General features: G+C 46.1%; 1 protein-coding gene across 4 annotated transcripts in view; it reads right to left on the bottom strand.

Annotated features, from left to right (window-relative positions):
• ZFHX3 (zinc finger homeobox 3) overlaps positions 1-22,647 on the bottom strand; it is a 1,113,461-nt gene that overhangs the window by 84,279 nt on the left and 1,006,535 nt on the right. For all 4 annotated transcript variants that reach the window (XM_077984470.1, XM_077984468.1, XM_028841442.2 and 1 more), the window contains one exon: positions 21,218-21,449. In XM_077984470.1, coding sequence (XP_077840596.1) covers positions 21,218-21,449 — 232 coding nt within the window. The remainder of the gene's footprint in view (positions 1-21,217; positions 21,450-22,647) is intronic.

Below are 22,647 nucleotides of genomic sequence, written 5' to 3'. Positions count from 1 at the left end.
AATATAATTGTGTGCAAAAGTCAGCAGTACAGATTCTCTGCTATATTCATTTAGAAAAGTGGGGAATGAGGGAGGTATGTGTGGTTTTGATGATAACATCATTTTCACCCTCCCCTCTTACCCATTCCTGCCCCTCATCTTGTTCTCTCCCACTTGGAGAATCAGCACCCAACCAAGGCCCAAGGTCACATCCTCAGATCATCCCTACCTGCTCTCTTTCCCATTTCTCCCAGGTGGAATCACCTAAACACAGCATTAAGTGTCTCAATCTAACCTAGACCCTCTGGCATCTTTCACCTTATGTAAGCTTTCCTTCACATTCTTCCATCTTCCACCAGGGAGCCAGTCTTACCCTCTAAAACAAGGAGAGATCACGTGACTTTATCAGGTCCCCCAAATCTCAGGGCTCCGCACTCCCCAGAGGGGAAAGTCCTTAGCGCCCATCGGCTCTTGCTTCTCCCCCTCCACCTGTTCGCGCTCTATCTTTGGCTACAACTACATCCCATGACCTTTACACACTGGGAGATCTTCAGTTTTCAGTGTCCACATCAACAGGCTTCTTAGGAATCTTCTCCTGTTAGACAGCGAGATTCCTCAGGCACACAGAGCCTCTTGGTCACCTTCTGCACCTCCACCTTGATTGCTTCTCCAGGCTCAAGGGCTCAATAGCCCTCTGTTCACCTCAGGAGTCGTGCGACTCTATTGTACGTACAGCTTTGGAGATGAAAGCAGGAATAATTACCTCAGGAAAGGAAGAGTGGGGCTTGGCAGGAATTCTAAGAATGGACAGGAGAAAAAGCTGACGATGATTTGACACAAGAGGAAGAAAAATCAGAAGGCTGTATTTCCAAAACCCAAATAACAGAAAAAGGGTGAAAGGTGAAGATGAGACTATGCTTTCTGAGCCATCCCAGGGCAAACATCTGCCTTCTCATTCATTTCCTTCAGATAAGGGACAGGGGATGGAAAGGAAGGCAGGAAGGACTTCAAATTTTTAATAGTTTTAGTAGAGAAAATGGAAAATTCATCAAATGCTATTTCCAGGTCTTACATTTAAAAAATATGGGGGACACTAGAAATGCGAAACAGCGAGCTTGGCCCCGGAGCCCTCACCTTCCCTTCCGTCCGCTCTTGCACAGTTACCAACCCCTCTGCCATCATCCATCAAGGACCAGCCAGCCAGAGCCCTCGCCAACCAGAGGCTCAGTTATGGCTGAACACACTGATGAGAGCTAAAAGTGTTTTGTTTTTGTTTTATTTAGGAGTTAGAAATAAGTTACAATTTATCATAATAACAACTTTCACATTCCTAAGACCCTGTTACTCAGGCCCTGGCCAAGGTAACACAAGATCTTCCTTCTTATTCTATAATAGTTTCTTTGCCCACTTCCCAAAGCCACCGTCCCTCATTTACACCAACAGTGATCAGTGACATTTTGGAAAATTCTTCCTAGTCTTTTTGAAGTTCTGGCCTGCTGAATTTCCTAATCATCTGGAAAACTGGGAAGGAGAGTACAGGCTAAAAATAATCCTTAATGACCACCACTTTCATTTGCCAAATATTTCTCCCTATTGATTTTTATTAGCTATTTTTTCAAAATAATCTCATTTAAACAATTCAATTCCTTATTAAATCATCTCCAAGTATCTCCTCACTAGATTCTCATTAATCACAAAGGGAAAAACAGAAACTTGAGAATGGATAACCCTAGAAGGAACCACCATAACTAACTGACCGAAGCTGATGCCTGCAATAAAGAGACAAATCAATATCATGTATCTCATGAAACAATACACGAGGAAGAACACACTTTCTTTTTTGGCATTTCTACCAAAATACACAGCCTGATTCTAATCATAAGGAAACACCACACATCCCAGTTGAAAGATACTTGACAAAATAACTGACCTACACTCTTTGAATATGTCAAGGTCACAAAAGAAAAGGGCAAGACTGAGGAACAATGCTAGATTAAAGAATACGGGCCAGGTGAGATGTAATCCCAGCACTTTGGGAGGCCAAAGCAGGCAGACTGCTTGAGCCCAGGAGTTCAACACCAGCCTGGACAACATGGTGAGACACCATCTCTAAAAAAAATATGAAAACTAGCCGGATGTGGTGATGCATGCCTGTAGTCCCAGGTACTCAGGAGGCTGAGGTGGGAGGATCACTTAAGCCCAGGAGGCGGAGGTTGCAGTGAGCCAAGATCTTGCCATTGCACTCCAGCCTGGGTGACAGAGCTACACGGCCAGACCCTGTCTTTAAAAAAAAAAAAAAAAAAAACGGAAAAAAAAGAAAAATGGCCGGGTGCGGTGGCTCACGCCTGTAATCCCAGCACTTTGGGAGGCCGAGGCGGGCGGATCACGGGGTCAGGAGATCGAGACCATTCTCACTAACACGGTAAAACGCTGTCTCTACTAAAACTACAAAAAATTAGCTGGGAGTGGTGGCAGTGGTGGCGGGTGCCTGTAGTCCCAGCTACTTGGGAGGCTGAGGCAGGAGAATGGTGTGAACCCAGGAGGCGGAGCTTGCAGTGAGCCAAGATCGTGCCACTGCACTCCAGTCTGGGTGAAGGAGCCAGACTCCGTCTCAAAAAAAAAAAAAAAAAAAAAGGTAAGGAATATGAAAGAGGACAGCTGAATATACCTTGTGATCTAAGATATTCTTTTCATACAAAGGATATTATTAGGAAAATCTGAATAAGAACTATAATAACCTAATAGTTTTATAGCAATGTTAATTCTCTGATTTTGATGATTGTTCTGTGGTTATGTAAAATATCTTTGTTTTTAGGAAACAGACACTAACTTATTTTGATGTCAAGGGGCACCATGTCTGAAATTTATTCTGAAATGGTTCCAAAAAAAATAGCAATGTGTATTATTTCTATTTATTCTCCACATTTATGGAGAGACTAAGAGTGTGAATGCCAGAGAGAAGTCAAAAAAGGAAATGTGGTAAAATACTAATATTTGGGGAATGCAGGTGAGAAAATTTTCTTACTATGTAAAGTACATTACTTTTCTGTAAGTCTGAAATTATATCAACATTTTTTTTATTTATTTTTGAGACGGAGTTTTGCTCTTGACACCCAGGCTGGAGTGCAATGGCGCAATCTCGGCTCACTGCAACCTCCACCTCCAGGGTTCAAGTGATTCTCCTGCCTCAGCCTCCCAAGTAGCCACTATGCCCGGCTAATTTTTTTTTTTTTTTAGACAGAGTCTCACCCTGTTGCCAGGCTGGAGTGCAATGGCATGATCTTGGCTCACTGCAACCTCCAACTCACTGGTTCAAGCAATTCTCCTGCCTCAGTCTCCCAAGTAGCTGGGATTACAGGCACGCGCCACCATGCCCAGCTAATTTTTGTATTTTTAGTAGAGACGGGGTTTTACCATGTTGGCCAGAATAGTCTCAATCCCCTAACCTTGTGATCCACCCACCTCGGCCTCCCAAAGTACTGGGATTACAGGTGTGAACCACCATACCAGGCTTTTTTTTTTTTTTTTTTTTTTTTTTTTTTTTTTAATTTTTAATAGAGACGGGGTTTCACCATGTTGGCCAGGGTGGTTTTGAACTCCTGACCTCATGTGATCCACCAGCCTCAGCCTCCCAAAATGCTAGGATTACAGGTATGAGCCACCACACCTGGCCAAAATTTTAAAAATTTTTAAGGAATTACAAATTGAAAATAAAATAACCCTCAGTCCAATTATATAATTTTGTATTCTTAAGCAGTTTGCAATTATACGTATTATGCATACTTCAGATCATATATAAATTTCATTTACTATTTATTGTTTCCATATTAAGGAAAATGTTCAATGAAAACAGAGCTTCTATCAGCACTTGCAGTTCCCCTCCAATACAAATAGCCCCCAAATCAACATATTATTTCCATCTTTAAGGCTTTCTTTTTAGTCAGAATTCAACATGTGAAAGCACTCTCTAGGTTCTCAATTTGCTTAGCAGATTACGAGAAAAACAGGAGTTTTCATGTATTTGTTTCTTGCTTTTTTTGAGACGGAGCCTCACTGTGTCACCCAGGCTGGAGTGCAGTGGGGAGATCTCGGCTCACTGCAACCTCCATCTCCCAGGTTCAAGCAACTCTCATGCCTCAGCCTCCCGAGTACCTGAGACTACAGGCACACACCACCATGCCTGGCCAATTTTTCGTATTTTTAGTAGAGAAGGGGTTTCACTATGTTGGCCAGGCTCATCTCAAACTCCTGACCTCAAGTGACCCGCCCGCCTCGGCCTCCCAGAGTGCTCAGATTACAGGCATGGGGCACTTGCCCAGCCGAGTATATTCACACTCACCTACTCGTCTTTCAAAAGACGGGGCGGGGTGGGGGTGGAGGGGCATGGGCCGGGGGATGGGCGAAACTATAGACTTCCCAAAGATGGAAACAAATGGGATTCCAATTTTTGGCCCTACCCAAGATCCTCTCTTTAGGCAGAATGGCCTGCTCACTGGCTCCCGACCAGAGTCCCAAACTCCCACAATAGCCCGGGGTCCTCTTCCTCTGCCTCTATCCATTTATCTTTCCACGTTCAGCCTAACCCTCTCCTTAGAGCTTCTCCATCATTCAGCCCAGGAATTCCTTACCCTCGAAGGCCCAGAGTATTTACTTCCTGTTCCACTCTCTGGTGCTCACCATGGACCACCTCAAAGGCCCAGAGTATTTACTTCCTGTTCCACTCTCTGGTGCTCACCATGGACCACCTCGAAGGCCCAGAGTATTTACTTCCTGTTCCACTCTCTGGTGCTCACCATGGACCACCTCGAAGGCCCAGAGTATTTACTTCCTGTTCCACTCTCTGGTGCTCACCATGGACCACCTCGAAGGCCCAGAGTATTTACTTCCTGTTCCACTCTCTGGTGCTCACCATGGACCACCTCGAAGGCCCAGAGTATTTACTTCCTGTTCCACTCTCTGGTGCTCACCATGGACCATCTCGAAGGCCCAGAGTATTTACTTCCTGTTCCACTCTCTGGTGCTCACCATGGACCATCTCGAAGGCCCAGAGTATTTACTTCCTGTTCCACTCTCTGGTGCTCACCATGGACCATCTCGAAGGCCCAGAGCATTTACTTCCTGTTCCACTCTCTGGTGCTCACCATGGACCACCTTGAACCCTGTTAACCTTCAATGGGCGTATTTTTCACATCCTTCCAAAAGATCATAGACTGGGCTCATTTCTTCTGTTCTTTTTATATTCCCTCACAGCAACCAGTATTTACAACTAACAACAGATGTTTAATAAACAGCTGCAAAGCTCAACATGCCCCAATGTTTCCAATGCAAGAATGAAGGGAAAAGAATGCCTCTGAGTGACTTCAAAAAGCACGCTTGGAGAAAATGGCAAATGTTTCTGCTGCACATTTAGAGGCCCCAGAATATAAATTTGCATTTGCACGACTTCTCTCTTCAGTGAGAATTCACATAAGGTTCTTTCATTTTATCTTATTAGTATGATGAGATTTGTTCTCGATGAATCCGTACCACCTCAGCTACTCGTCATCATTCCATTATCGCTATGTGTTTATAGATTTTCCCTTTTATTACTCATTTTATTTTTTCCATCAAGTATAGTTCATATACGAGGTAGTAATTACCAGGTTCTCTACTCCTTACACTTCAAGTTTGCCCATTCTTTTCTGATCATAAAAGCCTAAGTGCCTATTGTCAAAAATCTTGAAAACAGAAAAAGTATGAAGACAATAAAAATTGTCCATAATCAGTGCTGTCTACGTATAGATATTTTTAAGGAAATTGTGACAATTATATGTGGTTTAGGGTCTTGCTACCCACCCCTCAGTCTAGGGAGCTTGCTTCCATATCCTTAAATATTAATCAAGAACATGATTCTTAATGGCTACACAGATTTCCACCACATAATCATAACACAGTTTACTTAATCTTATCTTTTAAAAGACATATGGCTGACATTTCTAATAGCCTTCGTACAAAGCGTACTTCCTTGCTAACAGAACACTCACTTTATTCAAAGCACAATACCCTCACCCAAAAAATGCTGTCTGCTGTGCCTGAGGACAGTCATATGATGCAGTCCCAGCCAATGAGATGTAGGAGAAAGCAAGTGGATGGGGCTTTGGAGGAAACTTTAAAGAGGTGGTCTACGGTGGCACATGCACTCTCACCGGCCCCACTTTCTCCTTCCTGGAGCTCAGATGGAGGAGCCAACAAGTGCTTGGTAAGAATGGCTACATGGAAGGATAGAAGGAAAGGGGGTGTCTGCTGACTCAGTGGAACCTTCACTTCTGCACCTGACTGCCCTCCTCCCAAGGCTGCTTATATAAGGAAAAATGAAGCCTCTTTTTTTTTTTTTTCTTTTAAGACAGGGTCTCACCATGCTGCCCAGGCTGGACTCATACTTCTGGGCTCCAGGGTTCCTCCTGCCTCCCAAAATGCTGGCATTGCAGGTGTGAGCTACCACACCATGCCCTCCTAACTCACTGAAGCCACTTTGGAGTGTTTCTGTGATCTATAGCTGAGTGGTGTGAAACAGAAGAATAATTTTTTGTTTCCCCACCTTCTGCTGTCTTCATAACCTGTGATACAGCTTCAAAATCAAGGACCAAACTTACACACCACAACTGCTGGGGTCATCCAGTCCAACCCAGGACAGAAGTCTTGGACGGGAGAGGTGTCAGGTCTCTCTTCCTATGAAAGCCTAACCTGTTGATGCTGTCCTCCCATCAAGAAGCCCACAGAGAATGATATGGGCCAGTGTCTGTTCCTTTTTAGTGTTCATACAACTTGAGCTGAGAGGAACCAAGAAAACTGCCCCTTACTGGCTCACGTAACTCCCATAGAAGAATTCCAAACTTACAGGCCAGTAAGGTGGCCTGGCCGCCCGTCCACCTGGAACACATGCTGACTGAACATGGCAGATCCCTGCAGACTGGGGGCAGCCACTGGGCTCTGGGTCCCTTTCTCAGCAGGGAGACCTGGCTTCGTTGTGAGCCCAGCCCTGCAGGGAGGCTGCAGATCCAATGGAGGCCCTCTATGCCAGGAGGCACAGCCCAGATGCCCTGGGAATCCCTGAGGGAAACTTCAGAAAACATGTGACTATCTACACAGCCAGGTCATTGCTCACATGGCTGAGTTGAAGCCTCAGTGAGTTTCTACTTCATTCAAGGAACTGGAGTTGCAGCTTTCACTAGAAGAGCCACTTCTCCTTGATGAACAAACCATTCCACCCATAAAAATGCTGTAGAAAGTACTGCAAGCGCTAATGCAGCCAAAAACTTAAAGACTGGTATGGGGTTAACTGAACTGCCAGGTTAAGTCAGGTATAACGAGATGACAATGTTTTAATCCTGCTGCTTAAAACGATGTCTAAAATGTGCAAGTCAAATTTCAAGCCTTTGTAAGAACATAATGGTAAAGATAATTTCACGATTATCAGGTGATGCAACATCCTGCCCGGTCCCAGGACTGGAATTCCAAACAGTCACGCCTCCGCCAAGCTTTACAGCCCTGGAAGACGGGAGGCCGCACTGAACACCTGTGATGATAACTCCAGCCCACGCCCAGGTGATTTTTGACAATTGAATTAATGTTGAAATGAGCTTCTTTTTCTGTCCTAAAGGGAAAAGGAGCCTAAAGTCCTGTTAATCTAGCATCCTAGTTACTCAGTTTCATCATAATTTACGGGATAGATTTTCTATCCAAAAACCAAGGCTATTTTTATCCCAACTTCACCGCTTCATAAAACACACGTGCACACATGCAACTTCAGAGGTTTTGGCCTAAAGCAAGTTTTCAAAATATCCAGGTTCAAATATTTCACTGAGATGGTAGGGGCGGAAGAATCTCACAGAAGCAAATTTTATTGTTCTCTGTAAATTCAGACTTCTTCAGCCACAGATGGCTCAGGGATTCAGTCCTGCTTGAGAAACATGATGGAATAAGCCCACAGTCAGAGCTTCTTCTCATTCCGTTTCATGAAAGCTCTGAGCTCCCACAAGTGTCTGCTGGAACTGGACAGGAAGCTTGCAAGATGCTGGCCACGATTCAGCACAGTCACCGCCTTCTCCAGTCGGCCCGCCATCCCCAGCCATCCAACCACTTCCTCCCCAAGAGGCATCGCCCGTTGGAAAGTTTTATTAACCAAATGCTTGGGGGTTTCTGTATATTTATATTACCTCCTCTTCTCTCCTTCTGTTCTACCCAGGCATGTTGAAAAAAAAAAAGTTATGATAAACTTTAATAAAAACAAAATTAAAATGATTAAACCTTTCATATCCTTTAGAGATAATCTCTCTTCTGCTGGCTGGTCCAATCTGGAAGAAAACAAATGTGAACCATAGCTTGCTGCTGCTTTTCAATTTTTTTCCCCCCTAAAGAAACAAACAGAAAAAGCTGCCTGTGGCCAGATTTTTAAAATAAATTAAATTTGTCCTCACACACGGCAGCCAGGTGTGGTTGAAGCATTCTTTCCAGATATCTATGATATATGCCAACATCCTTCCCTCTGGGGGTCTTTCAACGTGAGCCTGACAATCCCAAGGGGAACAGGGACTTGGCGGGGGAGAAAGGGGGGTGATTCCAAAATAGCTATTGAAAAAGAATCACTATTTCCCAATTAGCCCTGTAATAATGCCTTACAGAAATGACTGGAAGCCCTGCCCCTGCATGCCATCTACCAAAACCAAAAAACAGTCTACATTCCTGATTAAAGCAAAGCCCAGAGAAAACAGCCCAGTATGGCACAGATCTCCCCGGTCTTATGTGTTCTAAGGAAGTCTCCAGGTCCGCCTGGGGTCTGGGCACAGGTCCTCAGAGAATCAAATGGCTGCAGAATTCGATCAGGCCTGTCTGTCAAAGGCCAGCTAGACATGGAAACCAGAAGTAGGTCATCAGCCCTCAAGAATGGGATAATGACCTCTGGACACGCAGCACTGGGGCCACCAAGAGAACAAAGGTGTTAAGGCACTGTGTAGGTTTTTTTTGTTGTTACAATATCTAAGAGTGAGATCAAATTCTTACTGAGGAAATAAACATCACGGTCTTCAGTATGAAGATGGTCTGCGGAAAGTGACTACGCATCAGAGGGTCCAGTGTAGGAGGAGAATCTCAATTTGCCTTAGTCATCACAGCACACACCCTAAGCACAGCTAGTTTCTAATTCTTCGTGTCTGGTGTTTATGTTGTAGTAGAGACGACTCGTCCTCAAGTTAAAAGGACAAAAGTCGTTCCTGTGTTTCATACTTGGGCAGTGAGTCACCAGGAAAGGATTTAGTTTTTAGGAAAAAAAATCTTCTGATCCCTGGGCTAAAACAGAGAGCCCCAAAGCGCTATGCTGATCCCAGACAAGCACGTGCATGGATTCCTCAAAGTTCAGGTCAACTCAGACCCCTCCTCCTTGCAGTCAGCCCTGTACTCAAGGTTGCTGGAGACATGGCACCTCTACTCCCTGCCCGAAGGGGCTCCCCTTAACTGGGGGCCACGGGTTGAGTGGCGAAGGAGGCAACTCACACCTGAATTATAGTGGACTTGTAAACCTGAACAGGGCAAATCACAATTTTGGGAGGCTGAGGCAGGAGGATCACTTGAGGCCAGAAGTTCAAGAGCAGCCCTGGCAACATAGTGAGACCCTGTCTACAAATAAAAAAATTAGCCAGGCATGGTGGTGCATGCCTATGCTACTTGGAAGACTGAGGCAGGAGGATCACTTGAGCCCAGGAGATGGGAGGCTGCAGTGAGCCCTGATTGTGCCACAGTACTCCAGCCTGTGAAGAGATCCTGTTTCTACAAAAGAACAAAAAAACTCACCAACCAAAAGTCCAGCTGACACCTACTACAAAATCCCAGTTATTGCCATAAAAACATATGGGCTGGGTTCAGGGCTGCACAACAGATGGCCAGGCCACATCCTCATCACACACACACTTCACTGGTGCCAGTGCCGGTGACAGGCTAGAAGCCACTCCAGTGAGGACCCCTGCCAGGGCCAATCAGATCAGGGCTGCCCTCCATGCTGTGGGGTTTCTCAATGCTTCTGAAATGGACTCACACAAGAAAATCACACAGGGCTTTGGACATTAGGAAAACCATCCAAAGCGTTCCCACTTCTCAGAGCAACCCGAGGCACGCGCTCTGGAGTATGCAGAGTCACAGAGAACTGCTGCCTCTTTGCTCACCTCAGTCTCAGGATTTCTTCATTTCTATCCTGGAGAGAATCCAGCGATGGATCACACTGCTTTGTTTTCTAGACACAAAGAATCCCACCCCTCGGGCAAAGTGCTACTTGTCCCATGGATGAATCTGTCAGTCCGCAGCAAGGAGGCGAGACGCAGCGAGAAGAGCACAGCCCTGGGCCCTGGGCCTCAGCACCAAGTCCCCACTCTGCTGCTGTCTACAACAGCCCTGTCCTCAGGAACATTCTACAGGGAAGGAAATGGCTTCTGTCTGCACATCCAATACAGCAGCCACTGGCAACATGGCACTGAGACAGATGGGCTGGTGCAATGGGAACCTAGCGACCTGAGACATCCAGGATTGCCAGGAAAGGCCCGAGTTCACCTTTGCTTTACGCTCGTGCAGGACAGGAATGGCCCTGTGGAGGCTGCCCTCGGGGCTTGCATCACAGGCTCAATCTGGGAGAGACCAGCCTTGGGAAGCAGGATGTGACTTGCCCTGGAGGCGCAAGTGAAGGACGGGCTCCGAATGAAAGCTACGCAGGGTAACAATATACACACTGGGATCTTTCTATCATGTCTAGCCTGGAGTATATAACACGGGGTAAGGAAAAACCAAGGAATAAAAAGTCCTTCAGGTACTTCCAGTGACTGAAATCCTTTGGATGGAAGTCCAATCAATCAACTGGCACCGTATTGAATTCTACACTGTAACAGGCCATAGAAGAGTGTAAGGCTCTAGCAAGCATCTACCCCAACCAGAGCACAAACACCAGGGCCACCCAACACCGCACACAAGCCTAGTGAGATCTGCTGAGTTCCTAAAAGCACAGGGGGCAGCAGGGAGGGGTTTATATTTCTTTTTTTTCTTTTGAGACGTAGTCTCGCTCTGTCGCCCAGGCTGGAGTGCAGTGGTGCAGCCTCTGCTCATTGCAACCTCCGCATCCCGGGTGCAAGCAATTCACCTGCCTCAGCCTCCCGAGAAGCTGGGATCACAGGCACCTGCCACCACGCCTGCCTAATTTTTATAGTTCTAGTACAGATGGGGTTTCACCATGTTGGCTACGCTGGTCTCCAGTACCTGAGCTCTAGTGATCTGCCCACCTCGGCCTCCCAAAGTGCTGGATTACAGGCGTGAGCCACCGCGCCCGGCCAAGGAGTTTCTATTTCTATAAATCCCTCCAAAAGGAGCCTAACACAGGCCAGCCTGAAGGAGCACCCTCAGCAAAGGCAGCTTTTCTCGATGCTAAGACCATCACATTTCCCAGGCACAAGAACCTTCCTCCATGTGGCTGGCTGTCAGTCCTCTTGGTGTTTGCCAGCAGGGAGGTTTCAGCGAGGGCTGTGGAAAGAGTCATGGTAAAATGGGCTCAGAGAGGGCTGTGGAAAGAGTCATGGTAAAATGGGCTCAGAGGAAACACAGCTGTGACCCCTTTTCCTGTCCTGACGAGTGTCTTTGAGCACTTCCAGCTTCATTCGGATTCCCCTTCCAGTGGTCGCAGTAGTTAATCCCATACCAAAGCCAGCACTGAGAACCATGTGCTGAGAGCAGGAAGCCAGAGAAGGCCTGGTGGGCGCTGACGGTTCTGCCCGAGGCAACTTCCAGGATCTCCATGACCTCCCTTCATCTCTCCCACCACCTTTATGTCCTACTCTCCTGCCCCACCCAAAGTAACCATAGAAAAGGAAACAAGAAACTGGCCTCAGATATCAGAAAGTCCGGGTTATAGACTGAACTGTGGTTCCCCCCAGCATCCTAGGTTGAAGTCCCAACCTCCAGTACCTGAGGATGTGTATGACTGGAGACAGGACATTCAAGGAGGTGATTAGGTTAACATGAGGCCTTTAGGGTAGACCCTGATCCAATCTATCTGGTATGTCCTAATCATAGAGAGAGACACCAGGGGGACTCCCACAGAGACAAGGCTGTATGAGACCAAGGCCTCAGGAGAAGCCAAACCTGCCGGCACCTGGATTTTGCACCTTTAGCCTCCAGAACTGAGAAAATACAATTCTTTTGTTTAAGCCAACCAATGGAAATGGGGGGTGAAAAATACACACATTCTTTTTTGACTTTATAATATGACAATTGTGGATAAAATTTTGGGTTGAAACAACAGATGGCCCTGTACCAAGAAAATCACACACTGTCTGATTTTTGATATTCTAATTAGAGCAGAGGTCAAAGATCTTTTAAAAGCAATAAATGGCTCCTTTCATTAACATATACACAAAAGGTCTCAAGATAGTCTTGAGGTATAAAACGATAAAAAGCCATTTAACATCCACTCTGAAAAACACATCTTTACAAAGTCCTTTCAAAGTCCCTCAAAACTGCTAATGGAATAAGACATAAGTGGCAAAACGCAAAATTAAATGCTTATTTGAAGACGTTTCTCCCATACTGAGAAAAACTGTGAAACAGAAAGAAAGATCAGCAAGAAAAGATGTACCCCATCCAGGCTGGCGGGAACCACACTTCTCCAAAATGCAAGCCAAAAAAGATTAAGGAAAATGTCGCCCAAACCTAGTCTGGGTCTACCAGAAGTCTGAGGAAACCCAGTGAGGAGAAGCTGAGCATGGTCCAACAGAACTTTCTGAACTGTTCTAGAAATCTGTACTAAGTTAACCATGAGCCCCATGGCACTATTAAGCACTTGAAATCTGGTTAGTATGATGCAGAAACTGGATTTAAAATTTTATTTAGCATTAACAGAGAATTTTGAGATGCTTCCTTGTGGCTCTCAGGGGATCTGAAAGCCCAGGAACCAGGGAGGTATGGGTAGTGCTTAGACTGATTTGTGAGGCCACAAAACTTTCCACTGCTCGTCAATGTTTGAAAAAAATAATTTGGAACCATAATTCTTATAATTGGGTCACAGTTTGAAGGGGGTTCCTTAACATCTGTGACTCGGAGAAAAAGCCTTTGAGCTATTTCTGTACGCAGAGAGACACATGCATGTTCTATTTCCTCCCTGGCCCCTACCAAGGTCGGGAACAAGTTTCATATAGGATGTAAGTAGCCGTAGAAATGGATTTTTTGGACGTTACTAAAGACGGTACAGGTACAAATCGTTATTTCTCTGGAAACATCCATTCAGGCAATGGAGAAAGTGTGAACTCCAGAGGCTAGGATGGGGGATCCATATGGCAGGGGTCTGCACACACGGCAGGAGACAGCAGAGGATGACTGCCACTTTCTGCTACAGTCGGCTTTAGAACGTCGCTCCCCTCCGGTGAAATCCAGGGACAGAACCCCCAACTCCCCCCAGCACAAACACCCACTCACTGGCTAGCTATCCACATTCACTCTATGGCAGAGTTTCAAATGGTCAGTTTTCTTGGATATACCTTTCGAAGGTGACTTGGGATGTTTGAAAATAAAGGTTTCATAAAAAGAACACTTGGTGTGACATGATGTCCTGTGGCTCCCTTGGGGGTCCCCATGTCACTGGGCTCTGACGAGCCAACGGGGGTCTCTGGCATGCTCACATCCGTAAACAGAGGACCCCCTGCCCAATGCTCACCCCTCAACATACAAACACACCCATATACTGTCTCTCCTAATTCCAGGAACCACCAGCAGATACCCCTTTTTCCTTTTATTTTTTGCTGTGCCAAAAAAAAAAAAAAAAAAAAAACCCTCCCTAGCAGTGAGAGGCTACAGTATCACTGCTTCTCCCAGCGGGCAGCGTTAGGCATGCACTGCCACCTACTCATGAAGATAGCATGGAAGACAGCCTGGAGACCCTGACCAAGAACACCACTAACCAGAAGGGCAGTGTACAGCTGATGCCACAATGTCACATGCTGAAACAACACGCACAAAACCCTGGGAGCTCATCATCTCAGAAAAATAACGCAACGAATGAATGATGGGTCTAGAATATCAAAGAATGAGTGAATATAATCACTGCAGCCCAGGCCACTGCAGCCAGGTCTAGGTAACTGGTGAAGAGGTACAAGTCCTGGAACAGCCAGCCAGGACATAGGAGGCTGGGTGGGAGGCTGCACACTCAACCCACTGCCCACCTGTCCATCCTGGTGATGCCACACTTTCTCCAGGAGACCTTACAGGCCAGCAGCATCTGACAGCAGTGAAACAGCACTGTGTATGTCCACCTTCCAGCAGACCAGATCATTAGCATATTTTGCAGAGAGCAAGCAGAAAAGTTTAATTGCCCTTAATTACTCAGTTCAACAAGGCTCCTAGATAATGGCTCTCGGATTTCTTGCCTGGTATCGACGTAATTTCCCTGATTCTGGCTTCATTATATCCCTAACTTAGAAGCAATAGCCTCTCCAAGATGGCTTTCCAGAACAGACACTGAAGTTCCAGTGAGGCTGGGCAGTTGCTACAAAGGTTTCATCTATGAGGAGTCAGATTTTTGGCCTTCACACCACTCTGGGGTGTGTGTGTTGGGGGGGTGGGGGTGGGGGAGAACACACTAGCATGTACTTAGGAAGGACTAAGACAAGAAATATGTAATCAGAAGCCATCACAATTACAAATGTAAATGAACAGGCAATTGGCACTGACCTTTGTAGATTGTTAGAGGACTAATTAAGGCAAATCAAGAACTCTGTTCCAACAGAAAAACAAGACAGTGTACACCCTGAGAACTACTCCTGTCCTCTCTATGTAAATGCAAAATGCAGGAGAATCACAGAGTGATCAAACTACGAATACTGGCAAATAAAAAACACCTCCATGAACAAAAGACAATCAAGATTTACTTCTTGGTAGCCTGTTAGTGATTTTGCTAAAATCTCTATCAACAAACACCACCACCATCTGAGCCCTCGCCACACATCTGACATTCTGTTAGTCCATATAAATACATCCCACCCCAAAACAGCCAGACACCAGTCACGAACTCCTTGCTTGAATGATGATTTTAAAAGCTGTAAGAAAAATACTTACAAAAAGGAATCAACCTATGTTATCCTGTAAACTCATTTTTCATTTAACAACATTATGTTCTCTTTTCATGTTCATACATAATGACCTCTCTTTACCTTTGCATTGTGAAGCATCTTTCTAAAAAGCATGCTGAAATTTACAATCCCTGTCCAAACAGTTCTTCATCAGGGAATGTCCTTTAGACAGATAAAGTCGTATTTTCTCCATGCTTCCATAAACGCTTCAAATTTCAGTCACCCCCATTTGTTCTGATGCACTTTTACATTTAACTTCTCTAGTTAAAAATACTTTTAAGTTCCTATACCTTCCCCAAGCCCGGTCAACAAGAAGTACAGTAAAAAGGAAAGCAGAAAAAAGCATGGGTGTGCTGGTTTTATAAAAACAATATTTCAGAAATTCAGAGCTGGCCACAACATATTTTAGTGCTATCAGAAAAATTACACTGAAATTGCATATAATTTAGCTATTTACGAAAAAATATATATATACTTTATATTTAGAGAGCAGCCTTACACAAACTTTGAAAAATAAAAATAAAACCAAGTAAGAAAGCTGAAGACAGTATATATTCTTGGTCTTTTAAGCTGTATAAGTTAAGCAGAACTCCCTGAAACTTGGTTTAAAAAATGATCCATCAAATGAGGCCAGTGAGTGCTGCAGTTAAAGGCTGTCACCAAAACCACACTGTCACTTGGCAAGCTGTGTGCACCTCTCTGGCCCCAGAAATTCACTACCATGAATGCCAAAGATGTATCTATAAAGGGGGGATACTGCTTTTTGCTCCAAGCAAAACTAGTCTCTTAAATTCTGAATCATCGTGCGCCCTCTGTAAACTGAGTCCGGGTCCAGTTACTTCCAATGCCTGAGCTGGTCTAGTCATCAGTGTGTCCATACTGAGAGCGCAGTATGTCCATCAGTGATCAGCTATGCTCTCCAGCTCAGAAAAAGCCTTATATGTAATCGGTCATCAGTAAAGAACTGTTGAACTTAATTACATGCATGTAAAATTTGGAGGTCTATGTCTACATGAAAGAGAAAGTACTTAGGACAAGGCGAGTAAGACAGAAAACAGGAGGAGGAGGAGAAGGAGAAAGACTGACAGCAGAAACACAAAGGGCCTGTGTTCTCAAAGCCCAGGGCACTTGATAGAATGAAATTAACTACAGTTTCACCCAGGAGCCAGAAATGCCTTTTAAATAAGCAAACAGGGAAGCTGATCCTCCACATGACCCACCTCTGAGAGCTCTCCATTTTTCAAGAGCTTCTGGTCAACTAGGGAAGCAAATGGCAGCTGCCGGCAACTCAGGGCTCCGGCCCAGGGCATCGGCCAGTGATGATGAGTGGCTTCTACTTGTGGGTGGGTAAGTATGAAATGCCGAGACCAAATCCCAACCAATTCCAGAGACTACTTGGTCTTGTAGAAAACACACTCAAGCCAATAAAAATAAATTGTGGGGGTTGGAAGAGGAACCTCACCTGGTGAGTTACTGTCTTTGAAAGATGTATTTCCAAGCCATTTTTAAAACAGGAAGGCCCAGCAGGCATGCGTGCTTGTGTCTATTGTGGGGTAAGGGTGGAAAAGTGTAACGACAAAGACCATCACACTGAACCAAAGACAATTTAACACAGGACGCGGCCTGCCCACTGACATAAGGGCGGAACTCCACCACGGCAGGACCACACGGGCACGGCAGCCTAACTGTTAGCACTCAGCTGGCGGCCAGGGCTCCGTCCTCTGGTGCAGGGCAGGACTTAGATGTATGTGCCCAACCACAAGGCCTCTCACAGGGTTACGTAGCCAGTCATGGCAGATATAGATTCTGGCTGCTACCAGAAAATTCTGAAGGGACGGAGGAGACCTTTGCAATTTCTTCTACCTTGACTCCTTCCTCCAGACCCACAGGTTCACATGGGTTGGCAGGCTACATGATGAACTGGACTGACTGGCAAACAAGTGACTTAAATAACAGGTAAACTGGGAATAGATGATATTTTTTTGTCATCCACAGGGCAGGAACTATTGTCGAGTTCACCCCTCCTGCCTTAGGAGGTGACATCTAGATACCCGCAGGTGGTGAAGTGAGACTGGGGATGAGGTCCAGAACTCAGAAGGGACAGGGAGTTATTTCTGAAGGGTTTTGTGCAATATTCTGTGGCACGTGGACAACAGAGGAGAAGAGGAAAGGAGAAGGAATGTCATCACTTAGCAGGATGACGACAGAAAGCCAGAACTTCCAACTCGAGACAGCACAGCCATGGATGGGCAGCTTCCGGTCAGAGCGGGTGGGGCTCCTAAAAGGTGCTCCAGGACTTCCTAATGCTCCTGATGCCACAGGATGACGTTTCTAGCTGAAAAATCATGTCCTGACCCTTGTGTTGAAGAGGACAGAGTTGGGAATAGTCTATAGAGTCGATGTTTACAAAATTTAAAGTTGATCATCTTAAATGTCTCAATTCTACCAGGTCCATAATGTCCACTCTCTTGAAGATATCCTTTCAAGTTTTGAAGAGCCAACCCCTGGGGAGAAGGAAGATATATCTTAAGATGAGTTAAGTGGTTCCTAAAACAGAACCAAGTTCTTGTTAATGTCAACATGAAGAAATAATACGTAATACTTTGTCCCTTTTGTCATCAGTAGTATGGACTGAACTGGAGCCTGTGTGTGGGAGGGAAAGAGTGTGGCGTGGGGAGGGAGCAGGGGAGAGAGCAAAAACATGACTCCAGGTCAAAGCCAACCCCAAAGGATCTTGAAATACGGAAGGGAAGTCCATCATCTCACTGAAGTTGCTCACACGCGTCTCGGGGAAAAACCCCTAGTACACACTAAATGAGAGGAACCTCGAAGGCACTGGTGCTGGACTGCGTCCACGGAAGCACCACATTCCAAAACAGGGAACTGTTTGTTCCAGGCCACAGACTCTGGGTGAAGTGGCAGTTGTACACTGTTTACTGTGGGCATCTCATTAATACAAAAGGAATTCTGAGCAGAGTGAAAGAAAGAATTCAGGGGTGAAATGGACCAGGTTTTAACAGACGATTAAAACAATGATGTCTGCAGAGCTGGCCACATAAACACCCCAAACAAAACACAAACCCTGAGCGAGAAACAGGTCTAGGTGTGTTGGTAGAAAGAAAGAGAACCCGGGGAATGACTCGACAGTGCACTAATGCAGAGCAGCGGATCAAACGGAGGCCACAATCCCCGGGTGGGGCACGGGCTCCCCCACAGCTAGATGGCCCAATGGCCTCAGCCTCAGGCCCGTCCTGGTCCCTCACTCCTGAGAGTGCTCCCATGCAGATAGATGGGATCAGAGGCAAAGCAGAAGCTCCACCAATTAAGGTGTTTCAACTTTAACCAGAAGAGGCATTTGAAAAACACATGGCAAGAGACAGTCTTGCAGTGACCTTCAAGTGACAAAAATTACCCCAGCACCCAACAGCCCTTTCCTGAACAAACGATTCCTACTGACTGTCAAAACCTCGACCACTCTGGCTGGGAGAAAAATTCCTGAATTGTGGTCTATCCCATCATTTGGGAATTGCTGTTTCATTTATATGAGGAGGCAGCGAAGGAGCAGTCGGATGATCCGGAGAGGAGCAGGTGGGCAGAGGGCTTTGGAGGGGCTTAGGAGGGATGCCTCCAGGAGGAAATGAAGCTGACAGAAAAACTGATAGAGCAGAGCGTTCAGAGATTAGGAAATGTCTACTTCTGGCAGAGTAAGGTTCGCCATGAATTAATCATAGGTACCTAGAAAACCAGAGAAAACAATAAGTTGTACAAGAAGGTAAATGAAATTATAAAACTCTACATGGCTCAGCTGCGATTAATATTTATAGTTATAATAATGAAAACACTGAATATTAATATAACCCCCAATTATTATTTAATCATAATAGAAGGTGGAGGGAGGAAGGACTGAGTGTGGAGGGGGTTGGGGAATGGGAGGGAGTCCAAGTGGGGTATGGAGGGTGCAGGTGTGTGCGGGGCAGCGCCTGTGTATTTGTGGGTAGAGTGAGGGTGCTTGTCAGTGTGTGTGGGGTGTGTGGGGGTACAGTGTCTATGAGTTTATGATGTTTGCATGTGGGGGGTGCAGTGTATGTGGGGGAGGTGCACGCGGATGGTGCGTGTGGGTGCAGTATATGGCTTGTGTGGGTGTGTGAGCGTATACAGGGTGTGTGTGTGTGTGTATATAATGTATGTGGATATGGTGTCTTGTCTGTGGGCTGTGTATGTGAATGTCGATGGAATGTGTGGGATGCAGAGAAAGTGTGTGTGTGCGCGCGCGTGCGTGCACAGGTGCAAGAATGTGTGTGTATGAGGTATCGGGGCTGGTGTGTGTGCCATCATCTCAGTGAGTTTGTGGTTGGGGTATGGGTGTAGGTGCATACGCAGGTGGGTTTGTGGAACAGCACACCAGTGAAATCCTCATCTGCCCAGGTGGAAAGTCAAGAGGTAACATCTAAAACTTAAAAACAAGATACAGTTGTAGAAGCATGAGGAGAAACATGGAAATAAGTAACAAAAGAAACATCTGAAAGTCGAACGCTGATCCCCTGGAAAAGGGGATGGGAAAGGGGCATGCTGTTCTTCACATAATTTATGTAACTTTTTGCATTTAAAAATTATAAAAACGTGTAATTTTATTATATTAAGGTTAAAGCTGCACACACCCATGATGGCTGAATGGCTGAGAAGGCGCTGCGGGAGACTGAGGGACCAGGAGTGGCCTCGAGTCTCTGGCTGGGCCAGGCCGTTAGACAAGCTGTCATTAAAAGGAAAAAGAAATGTGGCAGAGAGAGTGGTGAGCAAGGGGTCCAGGAAGTGTGACCAATGAGATGTCCAGGAAGCTCAGCATCTGGGAGGTGGGGCCTGTGGCATCCAGGAAGCTGTTCAAGAGCATGTGGCAGCACCAAGAGATCAAAGCTCAAGAGGCTCAGAGCCGAGGACCAGGCCACAGTGCCCAATGCCCAGGCACATGGGGCAGGCTGAGAACCACCAGCCAGGGTCAGGCTTGGAGACTGTCAAGGGAAGCTGGAGGACAAGAGGAAAACACCCTGGAAGCCAAGGGGAGGGAAGGGAGCTTCAAGAAAGGGCTGGGCAACAATTTCAAACATTGCAAAAAGAAAACAGTCAGGCCCAGCGCATCCTGGGCTGTGTCAGTCAAAGATCAGCGGCACCCTCCCAAGAGCGGCTTGGTGACAGAGGAAATGGGTTGTAGGAGGTTGAGCCATGGAATAGAGGTGAGCAGGTCAGAGGGTTCTCTTAAGAATCTGGAAGATTCTGTCATAGAGAGAGCAAGGGACCTAGGATGAAAGGAGAGCTTTTCTTGGAAAGTTTTCATTTCGAAAGAGGCAAGTGACTGTCTTATGCATCTAAGTTGAGCACAAGAGACCGGAAGATTGAAAAAATAGAAAAGAGGAGGTGATTCTACCCAATGAAGTCCCAATGGGAGGGGGAGTCATGGGTGGAGGGAGGGAAGTGGGGAAAAAGGTGGCTGCAGGGAGGAGACATGGGGGGGTAGAAACGAGGCGAGCTCCCACTAGAAGGTCTAGACACATTGAAGTAGCAAGCAGCGTGGACCCAAGAAGCACCCAAAATCACTCCCAAATACAACTGAAATTTTTATAACAAGCACGTGTTTTATTCCTCTCTAAAGTTCAATTTTACTGACCAGACTTTGAGGCCACAAATTGTCTACTCTTAATACTGAGCAGGACACACGATGTAGCATTTGCTATGTCAATCTGAACCAATAAATTGAATCTAAAGTATGTACTGGAGGAATCTTAGAATAGAGAATATCTTCTGTTGGCCTGCTCGCTGGGTAGTAGCTTGTGACCTTCCTGAGACTGAGCCTTGCTCCAAGAAAAGTGCTGCCAAGTTCCTTTAAAAAAAAAAGAAGAAGAAGAAGAAGAAGAAAGAAAAGAAAAAGACAGAAAGGCAGGCAGGCAACAACCCCTGCACGTTCCTTCCAAAACACAATGCTCACCTGTGAAGTCAGTAAGGAACATGAGGACCAGCTAAATCAGTAATGTCTCCCTCAAACAGAAGTCCTCAGGAAGCCTCAAGGAGGTGAACACCCAGGCCCAACCTGGGCCTCCCACGCCTGCAAGATCACTCACCTGGGTCCGTGGAGGGGCACCTGCGGATGGTGAAGATCTGCCCCAGGTCCTCGTCCTCCTCCGGAAGGCCCTTCTGCAGCCGCTGCAGCTTTCGCAGGCTCTCGCTTCGCTGGTGCTTCATGGAGCGCACATGCTGGATGAGGTTGAGCTTGGCCTTGGTGGAGTAGTTGCACAGAACGCAGTGGTAGTAGCAGCTTTCACCTTCCACACCACTCTCATGCTGCTGCAGGTGCTGCGAGGGACAAAAGAGAAGGACATGCCTCGGATAAGCCACTCAAAGCCACCACTGGCATCAGCCCACACCATCCTGGTCACAGGCAGAGGCATGCCTTCAGGGGACACATCTCCACAGCCAAACAGGACAGTCTTTGATATGGTTTAGCTGTGTCCCCACCCCAAATCTCATCTTGAATTGTAATCTGAACTGTAATCCCCACGTGTTGGGGGCAGGACCTCGTGGGAGGTGATTAGATCATGGGGGTGGTTTCCCCATGCTGTTCTTGTGATACTGAGTTCTCATGAGACCTGATAAGTTTTATAAGGGGCTTTTCCCCACTTCACTCAGCACTTCTCCTTCCTGCTGCCATGTGAAGAAAGACATGCCTGCTTCCCCTTCTACCATTATTGTTAAGTTTCCTGAGACCTCCCCAGCCCTGTAGAACTGAGTCAATTTCTTTCGTTTGTAAATTACCCAGTCCTGGGCAGTTCTTGGTAGCAGCACAGTAATGGACTAATGTAGTCTTCATCTGTGAGACTCCTTAGAGGGGTTTTGTTTTCCCCAGAGTACCCTTCTCTAGCAGTTCTTTGAAGAGGCACAGCAAGCTGATACCCATTCCTGTCTCCCCCAAACAGCCCCGGCCATGTGGCTTTTCAGAATGTTGATAATCCTGATCACATGGGCCCTCTCAGTGCAACACTGGCTTTCCTGGCGCAAGGTTAAAGGTTTCCCCTTTTGTTCTCTAAAGTGTCCTTCTCTTGTTAGATCAGGGGTTGGCAAACTACGGCCCACAGGCCAAATTCAACCCACGGCCTGTTTTTTGTAAATAAAGTTTTGTTGGAACACAACCACGTCCATTGATTTACATACTGTCTATGGATGTTTTTGAAACATCAGAGTTGAACAGCTGTGACAGAGATGGTATAGTCCACAAGGTCTAGATTGTTACTACAGAAATGTACTAAATTATGACAGGAGAAGTTAAGCCAAACCCTGGTTCAGGTAATAGCCTCTGGTCATCCTGCCTGTACAGCACCCTAGGTCAGGAACATGAAGCCAGAGCTAGTATCTGGCTTTTTCACAAGACAACTCCAGTGTTTGTATTAAAAACCACAGTCTACTGGGAGAACCCCAAATTAGGTTTTCCCCTAGATCAAAAAATGCCAGAAAAATAAATTTCTTCAGACGAGCTCCCTGTCAGTATCTCAAAGTC

This window comes from Macaca mulatta, chromosome 20 (assembly GCF_049350105.2).
Source record: "Macaca mulatta isolate MMU2019108-1 chromosome 20, T2T-MMU8v2.0, whole genome shotgun sequence".
NCBI classification, from domain to species: Eukaryota; Metazoa; Chordata; class Mammalia; order Primates; family Cercopithecidae; genus Macaca; species Macaca mulatta.
The sequence above is the reverse complement of the archived record's forward strand: the minus strand, read 5'-3'. Positions and strand labels throughout refer to the sequence as shown.